Source organism: Lichtheimia ornata, assembly GCF_029851405.1.
Source record: "Lichtheimia ornata isolate CBS 291.66 chromosome Unknown scaffold00128, whole genome shotgun sequence".
Taxonomy (NCBI): Eukaryota; Fungi; Mucoromycota; class Mucoromycetes; order Mucorales; family Lichtheimiaceae; genus Lichtheimia; species Lichtheimia ornata.
In genome coordinates this window covers 31637-49501 of record NW_026695447.1, presented here as the reverse complement: position 1 = coordinate 49501, position 17865 = coordinate 31637, and the positions used below count along the sequence as shown (strand labels likewise).

The 17865-nt window shown below is 43.9% G+C and overlaps 6 protein-coding genes across 6 annotated transcripts; 2 read left to right on the top strand and 4 right to left on the bottom strand.

Moving 5' to 3' along the window:
- Positions 1–4872: 4872 nt before the first annotated feature.
- Positions 4873–6799, bottom strand: O0I10_012461 (uncharacterized protein; the record flags this gene model as incomplete). The annotated part of the gene is made up of 4 exons (XM_058492362.1): positions 4873–5699; positions 5764–5844; positions 5915–6022; positions 6088–6799. The coding sequence occupies 4 exons, from the start codon at positions 6797–6799 to the stop codon at positions 4873–4875; spliced, it is 1728 nt and encodes a 575-aa protein (XP_058336885.1).
- An 831-nt stretch (positions 6800–7630) lies between these two features.
- On the top strand, positions 7631–8729 carry O0I10_012460 (uncharacterized protein; the record flags this gene model as incomplete). Its single annotated transcript, XM_058492361.1, has 2 exons — positions 7631–7649; positions 8506–8729. The coding sequence occupies 2 exons, from the start codon at positions 7631–7633 to the stop codon at positions 8727–8729; spliced, it is 243 nt and encodes an 80-aa protein (XP_058336884.1).
- A 325-nt stretch (positions 8730–9054) lies between these two features.
- O0I10_012459 (uncharacterized protein) lies at positions 9055–10411 on the top strand (the record flags this gene model as incomplete). The annotated part of the gene is made up of 4 exons (XM_058492360.1): positions 9055–9300; positions 9444–9573; positions 9637–9927; positions 9993–10411. The coding sequence occupies 4 exons, from the start codon at positions 9055–9057 to the stop codon at positions 10409–10411; spliced, it is 1086 nt and encodes a 361-aa protein (XP_058336883.1).
- Positions 10412–12251: 1840 nt separating this feature from the next.
- Positions 12252–12713, bottom strand: O0I10_012458 (uncharacterized protein; the record flags this gene model as incomplete). The annotated part of the gene is made up of 1 exon (XM_058492359.1): positions 12252–12713. The coding sequence occupies one exon, from the start codon at positions 12711–12713 to the stop codon at positions 12252–12254; it is 462 nt and encodes a 153-aa protein (XP_058336882.1).
- A 232-nt stretch (positions 12714–12945) lies between these two features.
- On the bottom strand, positions 12946–13836 carry O0I10_012457 (uncharacterized protein; the record flags this gene model as incomplete). Its single annotated transcript, XM_058492358.1, has 1 exon — positions 12946–13836. The coding sequence occupies one exon, from the start codon at positions 13834–13836 to the stop codon at positions 12946–12948; it is 891 nt and encodes a 296-aa protein (XP_058336881.1).
- Positions 13837–14078: 242 nt separating this feature from the next.
- Positions 14079–15659, bottom strand: O0I10_012456 (uncharacterized protein; the record flags this gene model as incomplete). Its single annotated transcript, XM_058492357.1, has 1 exon — positions 14079–15659. The coding sequence occupies one exon, from the start codon at positions 15657–15659 to the stop codon at positions 14079–14081; it is 1581 nt and encodes a 526-aa protein (XP_058336880.1).
- Between the last annotated feature and the right edge of the window lie 2206 nt (positions 15660–17865).

Genomic DNA, 17865 nt, shown 5'->3' with positions numbered 1-17865 from the left:
TTTGGCATAGATGATAGGTGCATGTCATTGTATGTATGTGCACCACACGTTCATCTGTGTGCCGTTGTTGATTACTGCGAGCGATGGGTGCCGAAAAACATGTCTTGTTTGCATTCGTGTATCCATGAAATCGGTAACAATGCGATAAAGGCGTCCGAGATGCTCTGGGTCTTTCGAAACAATAGTAAGACCGCCAGCCAACAGCAAATAGTTGTGGTAGGCTTGTTGTGATGTAGGCTGAATACTATTGACACGGTGGCTCAATTCCAACATGCGTAACGTAAAGATAAATGGTGATGGATGATCGCCTTGTTTGATGCCGTTGATTGTTGACTGGGACACGCATGATCAAGACTTTTTATGCTGGGGCAAGAAACAAACGTGACATGGGAGATGATGATGATGAACCTAATAAAAGTGTCTACATTCGAAGCAAGCATGACATTATCTAAAGGGATATCAACTATGTCGTTGATAGTAGTCTTTATGCTTAATCACCATTTCGAAGGAGTGGGATCAATTCATCACCTCAACTTTGTCTTTATCGTTGTGTTTGCCTTTTACCACGTGGGGTTTATACTCTGTGATCCATCATGCTAGATTTAGCAACAAACACAGTCCACCTCATGTCATTATTATTCGCTATCATGATGCACTTGGATTAAAAAACTAATCATGCATGCTGCATCATGGGCAGCATTATTGCTGTTTGAATGATGATGTTTCGTACATATGCGTAGGTCTAATGCAAAATATGATCCTTTATAATAATTGTGCATGCTTTATTATGCATGAGCTTATATATGTATATATGATATTATTACAAGTAGTATATTAATATAGAGATCTGGCAAGGCATAGATGACCACCACCAGTGTATGAGTGCTCCTACCACCAAAGAGCAATGCCTCCATAATACGTTGACGACAGCTGCAAGCCGGCCATGTTTTCCCACCGCATTGTCCGTAAATACAGCATCCACTATCGTATGTTCCAGGTATTAGTATTCATGCTGGCAAAGGGCGACCCGCATCGTTCATACTTACAATGTCCTTGCCAATACACCTTTTTCACTGTATACTTGTTTCCAGCAATTGATACGCGTTATCCTTCATCCTTGCTTCAATGCTCCTCTTGCTTCGTGATGTTCTTGATTGGATGTTGTGCTATCGATTTGATACACCCTCATTGTATTGAAAGCAGCTTTGACCTGCATAGCGATAATTCTATGGATGATGACGTTAGCAAAAGCAAGGTAAAAGAAACGACCAGAAGGTACTTACCCATTATCATATGGAGCGCGTGTATGCTTTTGAGTATGCTTTCACTTGTGCCAACGTAAGGCCGTTTGTGGTCAAACACAGATACCAGCGTGATCCAAGTTCTCCTAGCACAGTCCTTGCAAGTCCCACTTCTTTTTCTTGTTCTTTTTTTCTTCTTTTTCTTTTTTGTTTCTAAGGACAAGCTCACAATGAGAATCCACTATTCATCCTGGATGATGCCAACCATATACGTACTTTTCTTTCAGGCTCTCTTGAGTTTGATGATATTGAATGCCAATCCTTATTTGAGTGATGGTCGAGATTGTTGAGCAGATTCAGCACGGCACCCAACGGCCAGGCGACTCTTAATCGATGGACGCACGGTGCCCTGTGACCCTGAACGACAAAGCGATACATATCCTCCAGACCGGTCTTGATGCCATTGACGTTTGTTTCTCGGCATGTTTGTTCTATAACACCATTGCCAATACATGGATCTTGTATGTCAACCAATTCACCGAATGATACTTACTTTGATGTTTTGTGTTTGTGATTGATTGAGCGCTTGATTGAAATGATTGATGAACGTGTATGCGCGTACGAGAGAGAGATAGAGAGAGCCATAGATTGATTTGTCTTCATATATATGTGGAATCTTGCAATTGCTGAGCATAGGAAATCCAGAATCGATCGCCAGAACCGCTGTGATATGATACAGACATTCCATGATTGCATCTATGTAATGATATGGTAAGCGTCATGGTTATAGGTAGGCTTTGGAACCATATACGTACGTTTTGAATGGTCGATCCTTGCTTGGTTTGTTCTTGACTTTTGTTGCAATGTCGACCATGGTAATTTGGCAATGTCATGTTCGGTCTTCATAATGTTGTTCATAACCATGCATGAACCTCCAGGATTGGAAAAGGTCCACAGACCACCAGGCATCTTTGGATTGATGTAAAGTTTGAAAATGATCGAGACTTGAATGATGATAGCAATTGTGGTTGATATTGTGAATGCTCTTGGGACGCCATACGATTCATGCGTATATGAATTCATAGCCTTCCTGATCCCATAGAGTGTAGATGATGGAAAGATCCAATATAAAGCCATAGCACGTGCATTGGTTCCAATTTGTTCCCCATTTGAAAGCAATCCATAGCATGGATTGCTTTCAAGAGATGAGAGGTCCTCGACATCTGCTGCCACATGTGTGCTGTGAAATCGTGATCACCGCCAATAACGACTTCTGAAAATGCCAATAGTGATTCGTTCCTTCACGTCGTTGAATTGGAATATCTTGTTGATGCCGAATTGTTCCAGAAAAGCCTTCTCGAAAGATCATTTTGATGCACATGCCGCTAATGGGATGCCACGCCAACATAACGAGACGCCTGCAGTTGCCTTGGTTCTGCCAAGTGCGATAAAGCCATTGTCATAGTTGTGTGTTGCCAATCAATCCAAGTAAAATAAACGCCTCCAGTGTCCAAACGTCCCTTGTGATAATCCATTCTTGATGCCATAGGTATGAATCTTTGCAATTGCAGCGATAACAATTGTGACGTGATCCAAGTCAATGCCTTCCTCAACGCCATTGCGTTGCCATCCGTGTCATTCTTTGTCGGATATAGAGTACAATAGGCCAACTCCTAATTGCGTTGTAGCATTGTGCCAAATGAACGATATGAACCTCATTTGGGTTGTCGCCGTATGATTGTGTTGCTGCTGCCACCATGATGTCAATAAAAGGAAAACGTGTTCAGTTGCATCTTGTCCCCATAGCCATGTATCGTATCAGCGAGAGGAGCACCAACAATTGAAATAGGCAGGATCGTATTCACGCGGACCAAGAGAATAGCAGCATCGCAACGAATCGCCTCATCGAATAAAAGAGAAAGACGCCCTTCTGCCTTGTTGCCATGACAATAGATGCCCAAATTCAGTGACACCACCAAGTCAATTGAAAGAGACCCCGCTGTGCCTTGACCAATGATGATAAATAACCCTCATAGGTAATGCCGCCAATAGAAGGGAAAAGGGCTTGTCTTCTCGGTAGCCATGGCGATGAATGTGTCTTGCCAATAAAATGAAAAGCAATTCCTTGTGCCTTGTCGCCTTGGTGATAAATGTGTTCAAATTGGTAACCATGCCAGTAGAATGAAAAGGAACTCCTTTGCTCTGTCGCCATGACGATGAATGTGCCAAAATAGGTAATAGCGCGAATAGGATGAAATGCAATGTTGTGTGCCTTGTAGCCATGACGATAAATGTGTGCAAACTGGTAATAGCACCGATCCAGTATTCTTGGAAAGAGTCGCCTTCTTCATTGGAGCCATGCAATACGCCACGCGATGTGTAACGATGCCAATAAATAGAAGTAAAAGCTTGAATCTTGTCACCATGACGACCCATGTGTTCAGCTTGGTAATGGCACCAGTAAAAAGAAAAGAGAACTCTTGCTCTTTGTTGCCATGACAACGATGGCTCCGTATCATTGCACCATCGAGAAAACGAAAAGAGAACCCTTGCGTGCGCCCATTGGTATCCGCCATATGCCCAAGATCCGGATCGGTAGCGACACCAATAAAAAGAAAAGAGAACTCCTGTCCTCCGCGACCGCAGCCGCTCCTGGCACCAATCGCCCCAAAAGGGCCCAAGGCCTATTGTGAAGAGAGACATCCATTAGCATCTTCAAAACACATACCCAGTTTTGCTTCAATACATACCATTACACATGACCATAACCTGTTCACAGGGATACCCTACAGAACCAGAAACAAGGACGTGGCATGTCATCCCAGGCACATCCAACCCCATGTGGAGAGTGAAAGGAATCGACATGAGGCCTCTTTCCCACCCACGGATCCTTCAAAGTCTTATCCTCTGCACCAAGAGCGCCGGATCCAACGACGTCCAATCTTCTCCTATCACCAGGCTATGATGCCTTGCCCACCATGTCTTGATGTTCGTTTGCCAGATACCCACTTCATAGATGATTACCGCTTGTGCCTAAACATGATCATCCAACATGTAAAGGCGGTGTCACTATGTAGGGACACACCACAGTATCAATAACCATGATGGCCCCCACGACATAAAAGGATATTAGTAAGTAAATGGATCATAAAACAATATCACTGTTTGGACTTACCCTTTCAAGACCAAAACAAGTACCTCAGTGGGTAACGTAGCAAACAGACCATGAGAGGACGTAGGAATGCAAGGACTTGCACATAGCAAACTGGATCATGGATACCAATTGGACTTCTCGTTGGCTCTTACAGCACCCAAGGTAACGTCATCGATGACCCTCCAGATCCTCCCACCGCGAGACCTACATGCCAACCCTTTCACTCAACACACATGAAGCTGAACGTACCTGAGAATCATCCACGCCTTGAATCTGGACTGCAGGGTATCCCATCCATAAACGAAACGCCTCCGAAAAGAGAGACCCAAAGACGATCGCCCCTCTTGAAGAAGCTCTGTGGAACTAAGCCCACACCAAAACGAAGCACCACCGAAACAAACGACACCAAACCACCTTGAAATCTAAAACAATGTGAGCATCATTGAAACCCATAAAAGGTTAGCAGCTTACCAACAACTAGAAAGCTTCGTATTCCTCGTAGACATACTGGTCTTCGTCATCGTGGTCATCAAGGACATAGCCATAACCATCGTCGTAGTCATCTTCATCGTCATAGTCATCTTCATCACCATCGTCATAACTATCGTAATCGCCACCATCATCGACATCGTCACCATCATCATCATCATCGTCATCGTCATCGTCATCATCATCCTCCTCTTTCTCCGGATCATAGTCCAAGTCCTCCGTGGCTTCTTCAAGCCAAGCAGCAAATTCAGCCCATGCCTGTTGCTGCTCTTGGTGGCTTTGGTCTTGATGACCACGTGGTTGCGGACGTGGTGATGATGAGGGTGTGGTGTTGCGAGTGTTGGTGATAGTAGTGGCATCGGAAATTGGAGCAGGAGTAACGGAATTAATGGTGGCGGTGGTTGTAGTAGGAGTAACAGTAGTAGGAGTAACAGTAGTAGGAGTAGTAGTAATAGGGTGCGGTGTAGGTGGTTGGGTATCTTGAGGAATAACAAGGTGGGTATCGGTGGCAGGCATACAAGTGGTCATAGTGGATGTAGGAGTAGTTGTAGTGGTGATGGCGGCATTAGTGGTGATGGTGGTATCAGTGTCGATGGCGGTATTAGTGATGGTAGCGGTAGTGGCAGGCATAGAGGTGGTCATAGTAGCGGAAAGAAGAGGTGTAGTGGCCGTGTCGGTATTAGTGGTGGTATTGGCGGCATTGATGACAGGTGAAAGGAGCGTAAAGTCTTCCTCCATAGGAATTGGCATAGGCGATGGTGGAGGCGATGGAGGAGGTGTTGCGGGACGTGAGGTGATGGTAGGAGAAGGCATATCTAAGTAACAGGGATGTATTAGATAAGCATGTCTATTTATAAGCTCTTCAAAATGCGCACTTACCGATGAGAATAGGATTGTCATCGTTGTGAAGGAAAGGAGAGGTAGCCAAATTGGCAGACATATAGGAAATCATGTCGTCATCTAGAAATTATCATATAACGTCATTAAAACTCATTGCTGTGACAATCCAAGAGATGAAAGCTCTACTTACCGATTTCCACAGCAGCAATTGGCTCTTCATATCGTCGGTCAGGAGGCTGTGCCATGTGCACATCCTCATCAAACGGATCGTTGGCGCTCAAATGAGCAAAGAGGTCACCTACATAAGGGGTATTGTTAGAAACTTGTATAATTAAGGAACTAAATGCATAGGTAAATACTTACAAAGCTCGTCAATTGCATCCTCAAAAGGAGCAACACCATCAACAGCAGCAGCAACAGGGTCAACGTCCTGAGCAACACCACGAAGAGAGCCAACGTCATCCGAAGCAGAAACAACACCACCAAAAGAAGAGACAACCACACCAGAACGAGAAGAAGAGGCAACAGCACCAGAACGAGAAGAAGAAACAGCACCAGCAAAAGCAGAAGAAGAAACAGGACCAGCAAAAGCAGAAGAAGGAACAGCACCAGAACGAGAAGAAACAGCACCAACAGCAGAAGACGAAACAACAGCACCAGCAGAAGAAACAAGAACACCATCGACAACAGCACCAGCAGAAGCAGCAGAAACACCAACAGCAGAACCGTCAACAGCAGCAACATCGTACAAGGGAGCACCAGCAAGATCAACAACCTTCCAGTAAGCTCGAGCCTCCTTCACAAACTTCGTTGCTTCTTCATTGTCACGCATTGCTTGCAAAGTACGTGGATCCCAGTCAGACGAACACCACACCCAAACGTCGACAAGAGAATGCCAAAAGGCAACAAGGGGATCATTGAAGAAGACGAAAAACATGAAGAGGCAAAACAACGAGGCGAAGAGAACGGGGAAGGAAATAAGCAACTGCAATATGCAGGCAAAGAGCAGGACAAATGGGCACAGAGGGCCAGAGGCGAAAGCAGCGACAGTAGCAAAGAGCCAGAAGTAGGACATGACGCGAGTAAAAAAAGTTGGGAAGAAAGAGGAAGAAATTCGTTGCGCTGGAAACGGGCAATTTATTACCAAGAGGACGTCACCCCATTTCACCCCATTTGACTAATCCAATGTCATGATCCTTCTCAATTGCAGTTGGAATGGGTAAACAAGTATGTCTAAACTATCTTTATATGGTTTGCTAACAAAGGGTATGGGTGTGGTAGTGGCAACGTGGTGTTATTAGGTGTAGTTGTATTATAGCCATACCGCAGCAATAGCCTCACTTCCCCCCTCAACCCCCGCCTCTTGTCATATGATGATAATAAAAGATACGTTTATAAAAGTGTTATGGATGATGGTGTTGTTTATTGTATGTATGTGTGAAGGGCAGAGGCTAATTTACTTGTGTGCGTGTGGGTGTGTACTCGTCTTCTTCTTGCTGCTTCTTGCCCATTCAGACCTAACGCCGCAATGGTGGTTCGACATGGAAGCCCTCATTAGCAAGCGATGTGTGAAAAAGAGCGTGTATAAAGGTGAGTAGCGTGTTATTAGCGTGTAAAAGCCAACTTGCCTTTCTTCGTTGTGTATACTCATATGCATGTCTGTTACAGCTTTCCTGGTTCAGCAATGGCGACAATGGCAACCTTTGGGAGAAATGTGTAAAGAGATTCTGTTCAACAAGGACAACGGGCACTTTGCTGATGTGATACGCAAAACCACCTGAAAAGTATGCAGCAAAGGAACACGTTTTGCACTCTATCTCGACGAGCTTCTTACAATGAACATTAGCAGCCTTTATGCAGCGACCTAATCACGTGATACTGCAGCAAGATGGGGTCATGAAGCGGCATGGCAACTTCTAGAGATGGTATGTATAAAGCATAACGATATCCAAAGGATGGGAATGGATCATTGAGTGATAATGAATAGATTGAAACAGGACCATCTTGAACCAATATGATTGGATTTATTATACTTGGCCTTATGGATGGATGGGATGGCATCAAGCATAGCATGCCATGCAAGTTGTAACGATCCAACGCACGGCGGAGATGAGTTTGATCTTGCTCAAAGGTCCCACATGATAACCAAGCAAGCGATTGCATTCATTGTATCGGGTCATGGAAATATACTGCTTGGCTGGATGCACATGGTAGGTCTTCATTTCAATTGACTTTTTCCCCAAATACTAATAAAGGTCTTATGGTAGTATACATTGAAGACATTATGGGTCATCCATATCAGTAATGGTCCTTGCATATCGTGACATGTTACGCTTCCACCAAGATGTCCTGGGGCCAAAGTCAACAAGGAAACAAGCTCCCTTTATGTCCCGATATACCTGCATTGCACTCTCTTAAATGGCTGGTGACTCTCCCTGACTCTTTACTTTTAATCCTTGTCGACGTTCATCATTCAACACGTCCCCAAGAATTGATTATCAGCATCCGTATCGTGGTTACAGTATCTTTGAAACACCTGCTTTTGGCCATTGGTGCGTGATTCATCATCTGCACTCACCTTGACTACACAAAAGGTAAGCAAAATGGCAAATGGGTGTAGATGTTATGTGTAATCAAGGCATCTTACGAACTTACATAGACGCATGCATCGTTAAAGGAGGCATTGGCGTGTGGAATGGTATGATGAGGGCCGATCGGGGCAAGCTACAACGATCGGATGCTGGTATGAAGCAGCTAATCATCTTGGATTTTATTCATTAGACGACAAGATCGAAGCTGATGATGAATTTGAGCACCATGAGGATGATCCGGAATCGACCCAAGATATTGAGGAATCCATGGATACCGATTCTGATGTGGATATGGAATACCAAGGTGGTGTAGAAGAGATGATTGATAACGCTGTCATGGCTGTGTGGGATGGAGCCATTGAATCAGCGGTGCCGAATGCCATCTTGCAAGCCGCCAAAGCTGTGAAGTTGTAAAGCATGGTATTGACGCTTGCCAATGTCGGAAGGCTGCATGGATCTCATTGAACAGGAGGAATTTTCAGACCAACAACAACGTATTTTGGCGGCCACCATCTATCATCGTTTAGCCGAAATGGGGGGAAGCCGATCAATATGCAGCACATTTATACCAACAATTCTGTGTACATCAACTATTTTGGACGCCCCATTGTCGCATCGCTCTCTTGTCATCATCCTTGCACATGAATGAGATACCTATTGATTTTACAACACGCTTTCAACTTGTACACGTTCAACACATTGACAACGCCTTTGATGACTTTTTATCTTCTCAACATTTATGCGCCAGTTTTTGGTGCCTACTACTGGAAAGGCGATCCGGAGATTAGCCACAGCAGCTGGAGACTATGTACAACCACACTTGATGTTTCCAAAGTACATCCGATCGCCATCCATCGGATCAACAACAGCAACAATGCCTTCCATTAAGCCTCCCAAGTACGAAAAGGGGGATGATCTCACGACATGGACCCGTATTTATGATCAAATCGCTGAGATGAATGACTCGAGTAATAAGGAACGCCTTGTAAGGTGCCCTGTCTATTTATCTTCTGAATTGGTGACATGGGTCCTTTATCAAACTTACTCTACTTGGGATGATTTCTCAGAAGCACTGCAACACCCATGCTGCAGGTGGAAGGACACGATGCTGCTATACAATTATGACAGGGTGAAAGTGACCCAAGAGCCATTGGTTGCGTGAACGTGAATATGGTCAATATGATACTTGACGGTGGATGCGTACCATGCATTATCAGCAAGGGATTAGCTGATGCTTTGGAACTCGAGCTGAGTCCTGGTTCTACGTCTCTCGTTTTCGGTGATTGATGAGAAAAACAAGCTTCACATGCCAAGTCTCCAGTCACGATTTCAGTGGGGCCATCCAAATCGGTTGATGTCAGGACATTGTATTTGGATGTGGCCAGCTACAACTTTGTTGTAGGAAGAGAAGCTTTTGCCCAATTGACAATTGGCACCGATTGGGGACATCATTTTTGGTACGTTTTGTCTCCTCAAGGCACTATGCCCCTGAATGTGCAATACACGATGATACCTCAAGATGAATTGGTTATGAGGCCTCGCAATGCATTCAAAATCGTTGAAGTCGTTGAAGAAGACGAAGATGCAGATGTCGGATGGCAGCGTAGCGTGTGTAAATACTCGGCAATGATACTGATATCAGCGTGTCTTGGGTCGACCCATGGATCACGTTTCAAGCACCATTCAGCAAAACGTCACATTTGGAAAACGTTGAGGATATAGCCGTGAGATGCGATGATGTTGAAGAACCAACCTCCCATCTTGTGATCAACAAGGAGCAACAAGACGACTTTGAGGCATTGTTGGATGATGTACAGCCGCGTCAAGATTTGCAGCCGCGAGATAAGAATGCTTTGTTACCGGTTCTTATGAAGCATAGAGGGTGTTTTGGCAGCTCGTATGCCGACTTTACGCAAACGGATCTGGTGACAATTCACATTGACACGGGAGATGCAAGTCCAATCTATCGAAGTCCTTATCCTCATATGCCTCATTCGGAATTGGCAAGTCTTAAGGAGGAGCTTGAAACAATGGTCTCTAATGGGACACTCGTCCCTGCTATGCATGCACGCTTCAATTCTCGCAATAGTGGGTAGAGTTACCCATGTCGCTACGTTGCCAAAAAGGATGGAGGAAGACGTTTCGTTACACAGTTCCAAGATTTGAATAAGGTTACGGTTAGAGATCCTTGGCCACTACCCAACATTCAAGATCTGTTGGAGCGGCTTTCTAGCTCTTCCGTTTTCTCCACCATGGATCTACTTAAGGGGTTTCATCAAATTGCATTCAGCTGTACAGTGTTTTTTATCAACATTTGTATTCATCCGAGCCAACATCAGCTTCAGCCATGGCAACATTAATTGCACAATCAACCTCACACCTTCGTTTTGGATGATTCAGATCAAGCTCATTTGGTACGCGTATGTACACTTGAAGACCTTCAACATGCTGCATCTCGCACACCAGATGGATTACCATACCAAGCATGGCGATTGGTTTTCACCCACGCTTTGTATACTGCTGTAAGGGCAAGGTTTTGTATAGGGATTTGAAAGTTGGGTTTTGTGAGTGGACTTTAGATTGAGCACCACTTATAAGAGCAGGGTTTGATTTGGATGGTTTATTGGGTAATCTCAATGCGTGTATAACGTGGTTACAAGGAGATTGGATAGTGAGCACCAGATACTTTGTCTAAAAGTATCAAAGAAGATGAAGGGAAAGTGGGAGAGAGAAAGGTGGAGTGTGTAGTTTGTAGCCGAGTTGGGCAAAGGGAAGATGTTGTAATCGAGAAAGGGGTGAAAAGGTTGGGAAAGCAAAAAGTCAAAGGTGCCGAGGTTGGCTAGAAGTGATGTAAAGATGATTGGATCACCAAGTTTGTTGGGTGATGAGAGGGCCGATGTAGGCACAAGTAAGATTCAGATTGAAGATTCAAAGATAATGTGCCTCTGGCAGCGCTTTTTGGCTTGCGAGGGCTCGTAACAGAGATTCAGTTAAGATAAATTGTGAGCTAAGCTGCTGGTTTATTCATTTCATTCTGGGAGTTTATATATCTTTTGACGTCTAATCCTTAGAACGTTCGCATGGAAACAACGCATGCTTGATCCTTCATGTGATTGCCGCAGTAATGCACAATGGATATTGACACAGCTGTTGCATGAAAAAGCAAAAAGGAAATAATGAAATAGACATTGCACATCATTGGTGCAGGGTTAAAAATGGATACAATGGTGGGAGATACAACAATGTGGGGAAGCTTCTAATCTAACAATGATACAAAGTGGAGAGATACAATTGGTTCAAGGGTGTTTCTATTCTAAGGGTGTATTGGGAAAAGTGTAAGAAGATGATATGATGGAAAGGTGTCAAAGATGACAGCAGCACGTGGTCGTGCATGAATGATTGCTTGAGGATGGAAGAAGTGTGGAAAGGACACCGAGATTTCCATTGTTCCGAAAATAGATTGACAGGTTGCTGCGGTAAGGTGGTTGCCATGACAACATGGTTGCTATGATATAGCGGTTGCCAAGATATAGTGGTTGCTGCGGTAACTTTGTATGCGAAAACAGCATTGATTGATGGGTCAAAGTATACAAGATTGTCTCAAAGCCTTATTGACTCGCGCGTTGACAACAGACTAATAGCAATCTTATCACCGGTACTTTTGATACCTTACACCTCCCGGCGGCTCGCGAAATGTCGTCTCGACATTAACAAGTCGTCAAGATGTGATACACATCAATGATAAGCAACTTCACTTTATAGAGGTAACAAAAGGATACAAGATCCTCTTTATTGTAAAAGGGGCCTTATTGGCAGTTGAAGAGATGGGGGAGAGACGGGGAAGATAACGTATACATCACTTTTTTTTTTGTGTCTTTTGTCTTTTACAATTTTTTTTATAGGAGGGGTTATGGAGTCGACTACTTAGCCAACATTTTATTGATTGTAACGGTCACCGCGCATGGGCCACACCGCAATGGGTTCTCGTGGATCGTAAAACTGCAACATCATGTGTAGGTTTTCGGAGACAGCGCGTCTCACTAATTCTTCTTGCGTATCGCCTTGCAAAGCGTACAGAACGTTGATTTGATCTTGTTCTCGGGACACCAACTTGTAGTATTTGAAGATTCTTGATTTGTGGATACAGGTTAGATGGTGATGAACTTCCATCCAATAGTTAAAATCCGCCCTGGTGTATACATAGTAACCAGGCAGGCCCGGTATTTCCTTTGGTTGAAATGGACCATCTCCCCATGGGCTGGTTTTAGCGGGCTCGCCAGTAGCGTCGCACCTGAGCTCATTGTTGTCATTGAATTCGTTGGCGTCATTGAGTTCGTCGTTGATGCTGTTAGAATCAGCCGATGATGAGGTAGTAGAAGAAGAGGAGGAGGATGACATGGTGATGATGCTGATGAGGTGATGGAGATTGAGATAGTATTTCTTTCTCTTTATATATATTTTTCTTTTTATGATAATGATACATCAAAGGATAATGAATAGTAGTGTGTTTTTTTTTTCTTTCATTCTTTGTGAAGCTAATGGATATTGTATAATTGGGATACGTGTATACATTTTCTTTTCAGAAGGATAATAGCGCTATGGCAGAGAGTTGTATTGAATGGGGGTTGTTTCAGATCTGCATGCGTACACCGGTGGTATGCATTGGGTGTATGGGGTACAATGGGATAAAAGTAGGCGCAGCATGTTCACCAGTCATGAGTCGATATGCGTACAATCGCCATTCTTCTTGAAGAGAGTGGTCGTGGTCTTGATGATATGATGGATGTACAGCAGAGTCTCGTAATATGGATCCAATTTCGCCAGTAATGAGGTCGTTTGCTAAATGCATTTCGAGCATAGCTTCTCGATTTTGCATGATTCGTCGATGGAGGCATCGTAATCGTTGTACATCGTTGGGGGCAAGCATCATGATATGGTTTGCAACTTCAAAGGGGCCTTCAGTTGCATAGCGTGGTGGTACACCTTGGTCATCCACAACATTGGGTTGTGTGCTATAGTCATCCATATCGTTGGGTTGTTGAAGATACGATCTTTGTGGGCTCGCAACATAAACGTCTTCATGATGAAAAGATGTAGCTACCCTTTCTTGAGATGAACCTGATATAGTGGATGCGTCGGGCATGTCCTCATCGTCATCGTATTCGTACAACGTTTCTTGATCGGTATTCGGTGATTCTGGTAGTTGAGCGTTTCCAGAAATGATCCTTTGTAAATGACGTCGCCATTCTGGATCGTCTGCAGCATTTGTAAGTGCTTGTAATGCCTCATGGAAGTTTGATGGTCGATGCACAATTTGATTCTCCGGTATGGTTTGTAATAGATGTGGTATCAAAGGGGGTAGTGCGTGAAGTGTTTCTCCCCTTGGTGTGTTAAAGTGATCGGCCGCAGCTTGTAGAGATTCCCTCACCGGACTTGATAGTGGTGATATCGTCAAATGATATTCCGATGGTACGTTGTAGTTTGGTTGATTATCTGCAGGTGTGGCATTGGAGGTCGCCATGTCGAGTGTTTGTTGATGCGAGTGTGGGTTTGATTGCTTTTGATTTGATCTCGTCCTTGGTTTCAGATTTGATTTTGCTTTGATAGTTTGGATTTGCTTTGATAATTTGGGTTTGCTTTGATGTTTGGATTGCTTTGATGGACGTGGATTGACTTTGTATGATTGAAGTCTCGCTTTTATACGTCGTCTCGCTGGTCTGTATTCCCTCAATCGTTGTTTTCGTATGGCAGATTGTAGATGTCTCAGCGTGATCTTTGCTGTATTTGTTGTTGTATTTGTTGTTGTAATGAGGATGGTAAGGTAGGGATCTCAATGATGGGCCGCAGTCGTGTAAGACCTGGTGGTGTGGAGTAGCCATCCGTATCACTGGTATCGGTTGTTGTTTCGTCATTGGAATGATCATTGTCATCAGATGAGCTGCTGGTGATTTGATTTGCATTATCTTGTGTTTCAGGAAAGATGGATGCATGATGCTGCATTGTCCTGCATTCCGTGTGCGGTAATCGATATATCTTCATGCGATTGCCATGTACTGGTCCTGGTAGTGTGTCGCCGTTGAGCGTCTTGAGAATGTATGTGCCTCGCCGTTTGACCTTGTGTATGATGTATGGTCCATCCCATTGCTGCCAAAGCTTCGAAAGCTTGGAATCCAAGCTTGAATTGTATACAAGCACGTGGTCGCCAATGTTGAATGGGGGTTTAAGCTCTCTTTTGGTGGATAAGATTTTCTTCTCGAAACGTCTTTTTTGGGTCTCCTGAGACTTGCAAATAGCCTCTAATGCTTGTGCTCTGATTTGTTTGATTTGCTCTATGTGGCATTTGAAATGTGCTATGATCTCTTTTATTTGCTTTTCTTCTTTTTCTGCTTCTTTTTCTATTTCTTTTTCTGTTTCATCTTGATTTTCATCCTCATCTAAATCTTCATCATCATCGTCATCGTGATCCTCCAAATGTCGGTCCAAAGGTGAATGGGGGTCTCGACCATAAGTGAGGAAGAATGGGGTGTGTTTTGTTGATTTGTGTCTTGTGGTCCTGCTTGCATAGACGATTGCAGGCAAATAGAGATGCCAATCTCGCTTTTCTTCTTCCGGTAGGGTACGTAGGATTTGCCCGAAAGTTCGATTCCATCGTTCGATGTTTGCATTGGTCTCCGGGTGATAGGTTGACGCCAATTTGTGTGTGATCGAGTATTGTTGACAAACGGTAGCAAATATTTCGTTTACGAAGCTTTTGCCGTTGTCAGTTATGATGTATTTGGGAGTCGAATGTTGGCAAATGATTCTTGAATAAAGGAAGTATGAAACTTCAGTCGCCGTGATGTATTTGAGTGCTTTAGCCTCAAAGAATTTAGTGAAGAGACAAATCGCCGCAATAACGTATTTGTGTCCTGCTCGAGATATGGGTACATGCTTGATGTCCATGCTGATTTCTTGAAAGGGCTTCTCCGATACAGGTATTGGGTGTAGTTGCTCTTGTAACATTCGATTTCCTTGTTTTTGGCACCGATCGCATTGTTGTATGTATTGCTTGATGTCGTTTCCCATTCTTGGCCAATAGTAACGCCGTCGTATACGATCCAGGGTGTTCTTGAATTTGTAATGTCCCGCCAAAGGATGTTGATGTTCGCTCCAAATGATGCTATTGACTTGATCTTTGGTGACAACTAATCGCGTTTGTGGTCCTCGCCGATAGAGTTGTTCGCCTTTCACGAAGTAAAGTCGACTTTGACTTGTAATCGTCTTCTTTGATGCTGTTGTGGTATTCGGTGGGTATTCGAGTGTCTCCAAGTAATGTTTAATGCCGTTGTATAGGTTGTCGTCCATTGGTGGGTGATGGTGTATCGTAATGCGGATGATGGTGGGTGTAACAAATAAATGATGCTCTTTTTCTTTTACGTGGCTTCTCTTTGTTTTCCTTTCTTTTTCAGGTCTTCCTTTTTTTTGTATACGCTGTTTTTCCATTATGTCTTTTTTCTTTCCAATGCCGTCGCAATGCTGTTCAGTTCAACAATGCCGTTATCGTGATGGTGATTTCAATAGCCGAGACGTGACAAAAAGTCAGCGTTGTTATGGACACGTCCAGGTCGATATTGTGTCTCGAATTCGAATTCGCTAAGGAATGCTATCCATCTTGCAAGTATGCCGGTAGGATTCGGTTGATTCAATAGTCCTCGCAAGGCAGAGTGATCGGTGATGAGCTTGAACTTCTTTCCAAGTAAGTATGGCCGTAGTTGTCTGATAGCCCATACAGCAGCAAGACATTCTAACTTTGATATGCCGTAGTTGGACTCAGCCTTGTTCAATCCTCGAGAGAGATACAGTATGGGTCGTTCCTTGTTATCATCGCCAAGTTGTGATAGGACAGCGCCTAGTCCTTCGCGTGATGCATCGGTTGCCAATATGAAAGGTTTGTCAAAATCAGGTCGCGCCAATATGGGTGGTGTTGTGAGGGCCGTCTTTAATCGTTCAAAGGCTTCAGTCGCCTTAGGTGTCCATGGTGTGTCTTCTTTCTTGGTCAAGCTATGTAATGGTCTTGCAATGCGGGCAAAGTTGGGTACGTGCTTTCGGTAGAATGAGCAAAGGCCAAGAAAACTTCTCAATTGGGTCACGGTCTTGGGTCGTGGAAAGTCTTTTATCTTGCTAATCTTTTCTTCATCAGCCCCAACGCCGTCAGCTGTGATGATGAATCCAAGAAATTGTAGACTCTTCTTGAAAAATATGCACTTGTCGGGATTCAAGGTAAAATTCGCCATGCGTATGCAATCAAATGTTTGTCGCAAATGATTGATGTGCTCCTTTGGTGTCTTTGAATAGATGTTGATGTCGTCGACATATGCCACAACACACTTGTTGATAAGAGGTCGCAAACAAATGTCCACAAGTCGTTGGAATACTCGAGGTGAGTTGGCACATCCTTGTGGTAATACGAGGTTCTCATACACGCCTTCTTTACAAACAAAGGCTGTTTTCTCAATGGAGTCAGGGTGTAGTGGCACTTGGTTGAATCCGGATCGTAAGTCGAGTGCTGAAAATATCTTTGCGTTGCCGAGTGCGTCCAACAGGTCATCGATACGTGGTAAAGGGTAAGAGTCTTTTTTGGTCACCGTATTAAGTTTTCGATAATCAATGACTAATCGATAATCGCCGTTCTTTTTCTTGACTAAGATGACTGGTGATGCCCATGGTGATGTTGATGGTCGTATTACACGCAATTTGCAAAGCTTGTCAAGTTCTTGTTTCAATGCGTCTGCTTCAACTGGTGCTAATCGATATGGTCGTGCTCGAATGGGTTGTACATCTTCGGTTTCGATTTTGTGGTGCATGAGATGGGTACGTCCAAGGTTTTGTCCATCCCAATCAAAGATGTCTTGATATTCACCAAGAAGCTTGTATAGATCGTCTTTGATTTCAGGATCGTCAATGTCGGGTGGTTTGAATCGATCTCGATATTCGTCCGGTAGCTGCTGAGTCTTCGATTTTGGCGTTTGTAATTCTTCTTGATTGTCGTCATCTCGAATGAAATGGTAAGTCCCGATAAAGCTTGGGTGCGGAATGATCAATGGAGCATTCAATTCATTGACAATGGTGATCTTGAATTCCGTTTCACCAGGTTCGATGTCTCGTCCAAAATAGTGGTGGTGGAAATGCTCTGGTCGCATTCCCTCTTCAGGTTTGAATCTCAAATGAAAGTGGACAGGTGCTTCCATTTCGCCGTATATGTGTACTTGATCTCTTGGAGGTATAGTGATGTTGGCGTGCGATATGACCTCATAGGTTTGGGCTTGTGGATTGTATTTTCCTCTCATTACGTGGGTGTCGTTTGTTGAAGCCGCCGTTGTCATTGGGAATAGCTCTTGTGAATGTTCGTCTCGTGTCGTTGTGATCAATGTGGATTGTGCAGGAGGTGCGAATTCATATCCTATAGCACTTTCAACGTCGTCATTTGGTATTCGATCAGGTACGTAGTCGCCAATGGGTTCTCCATAATAGATGATGAGGTCCTCCGTTCGATTATTTTCGATGAAGATTG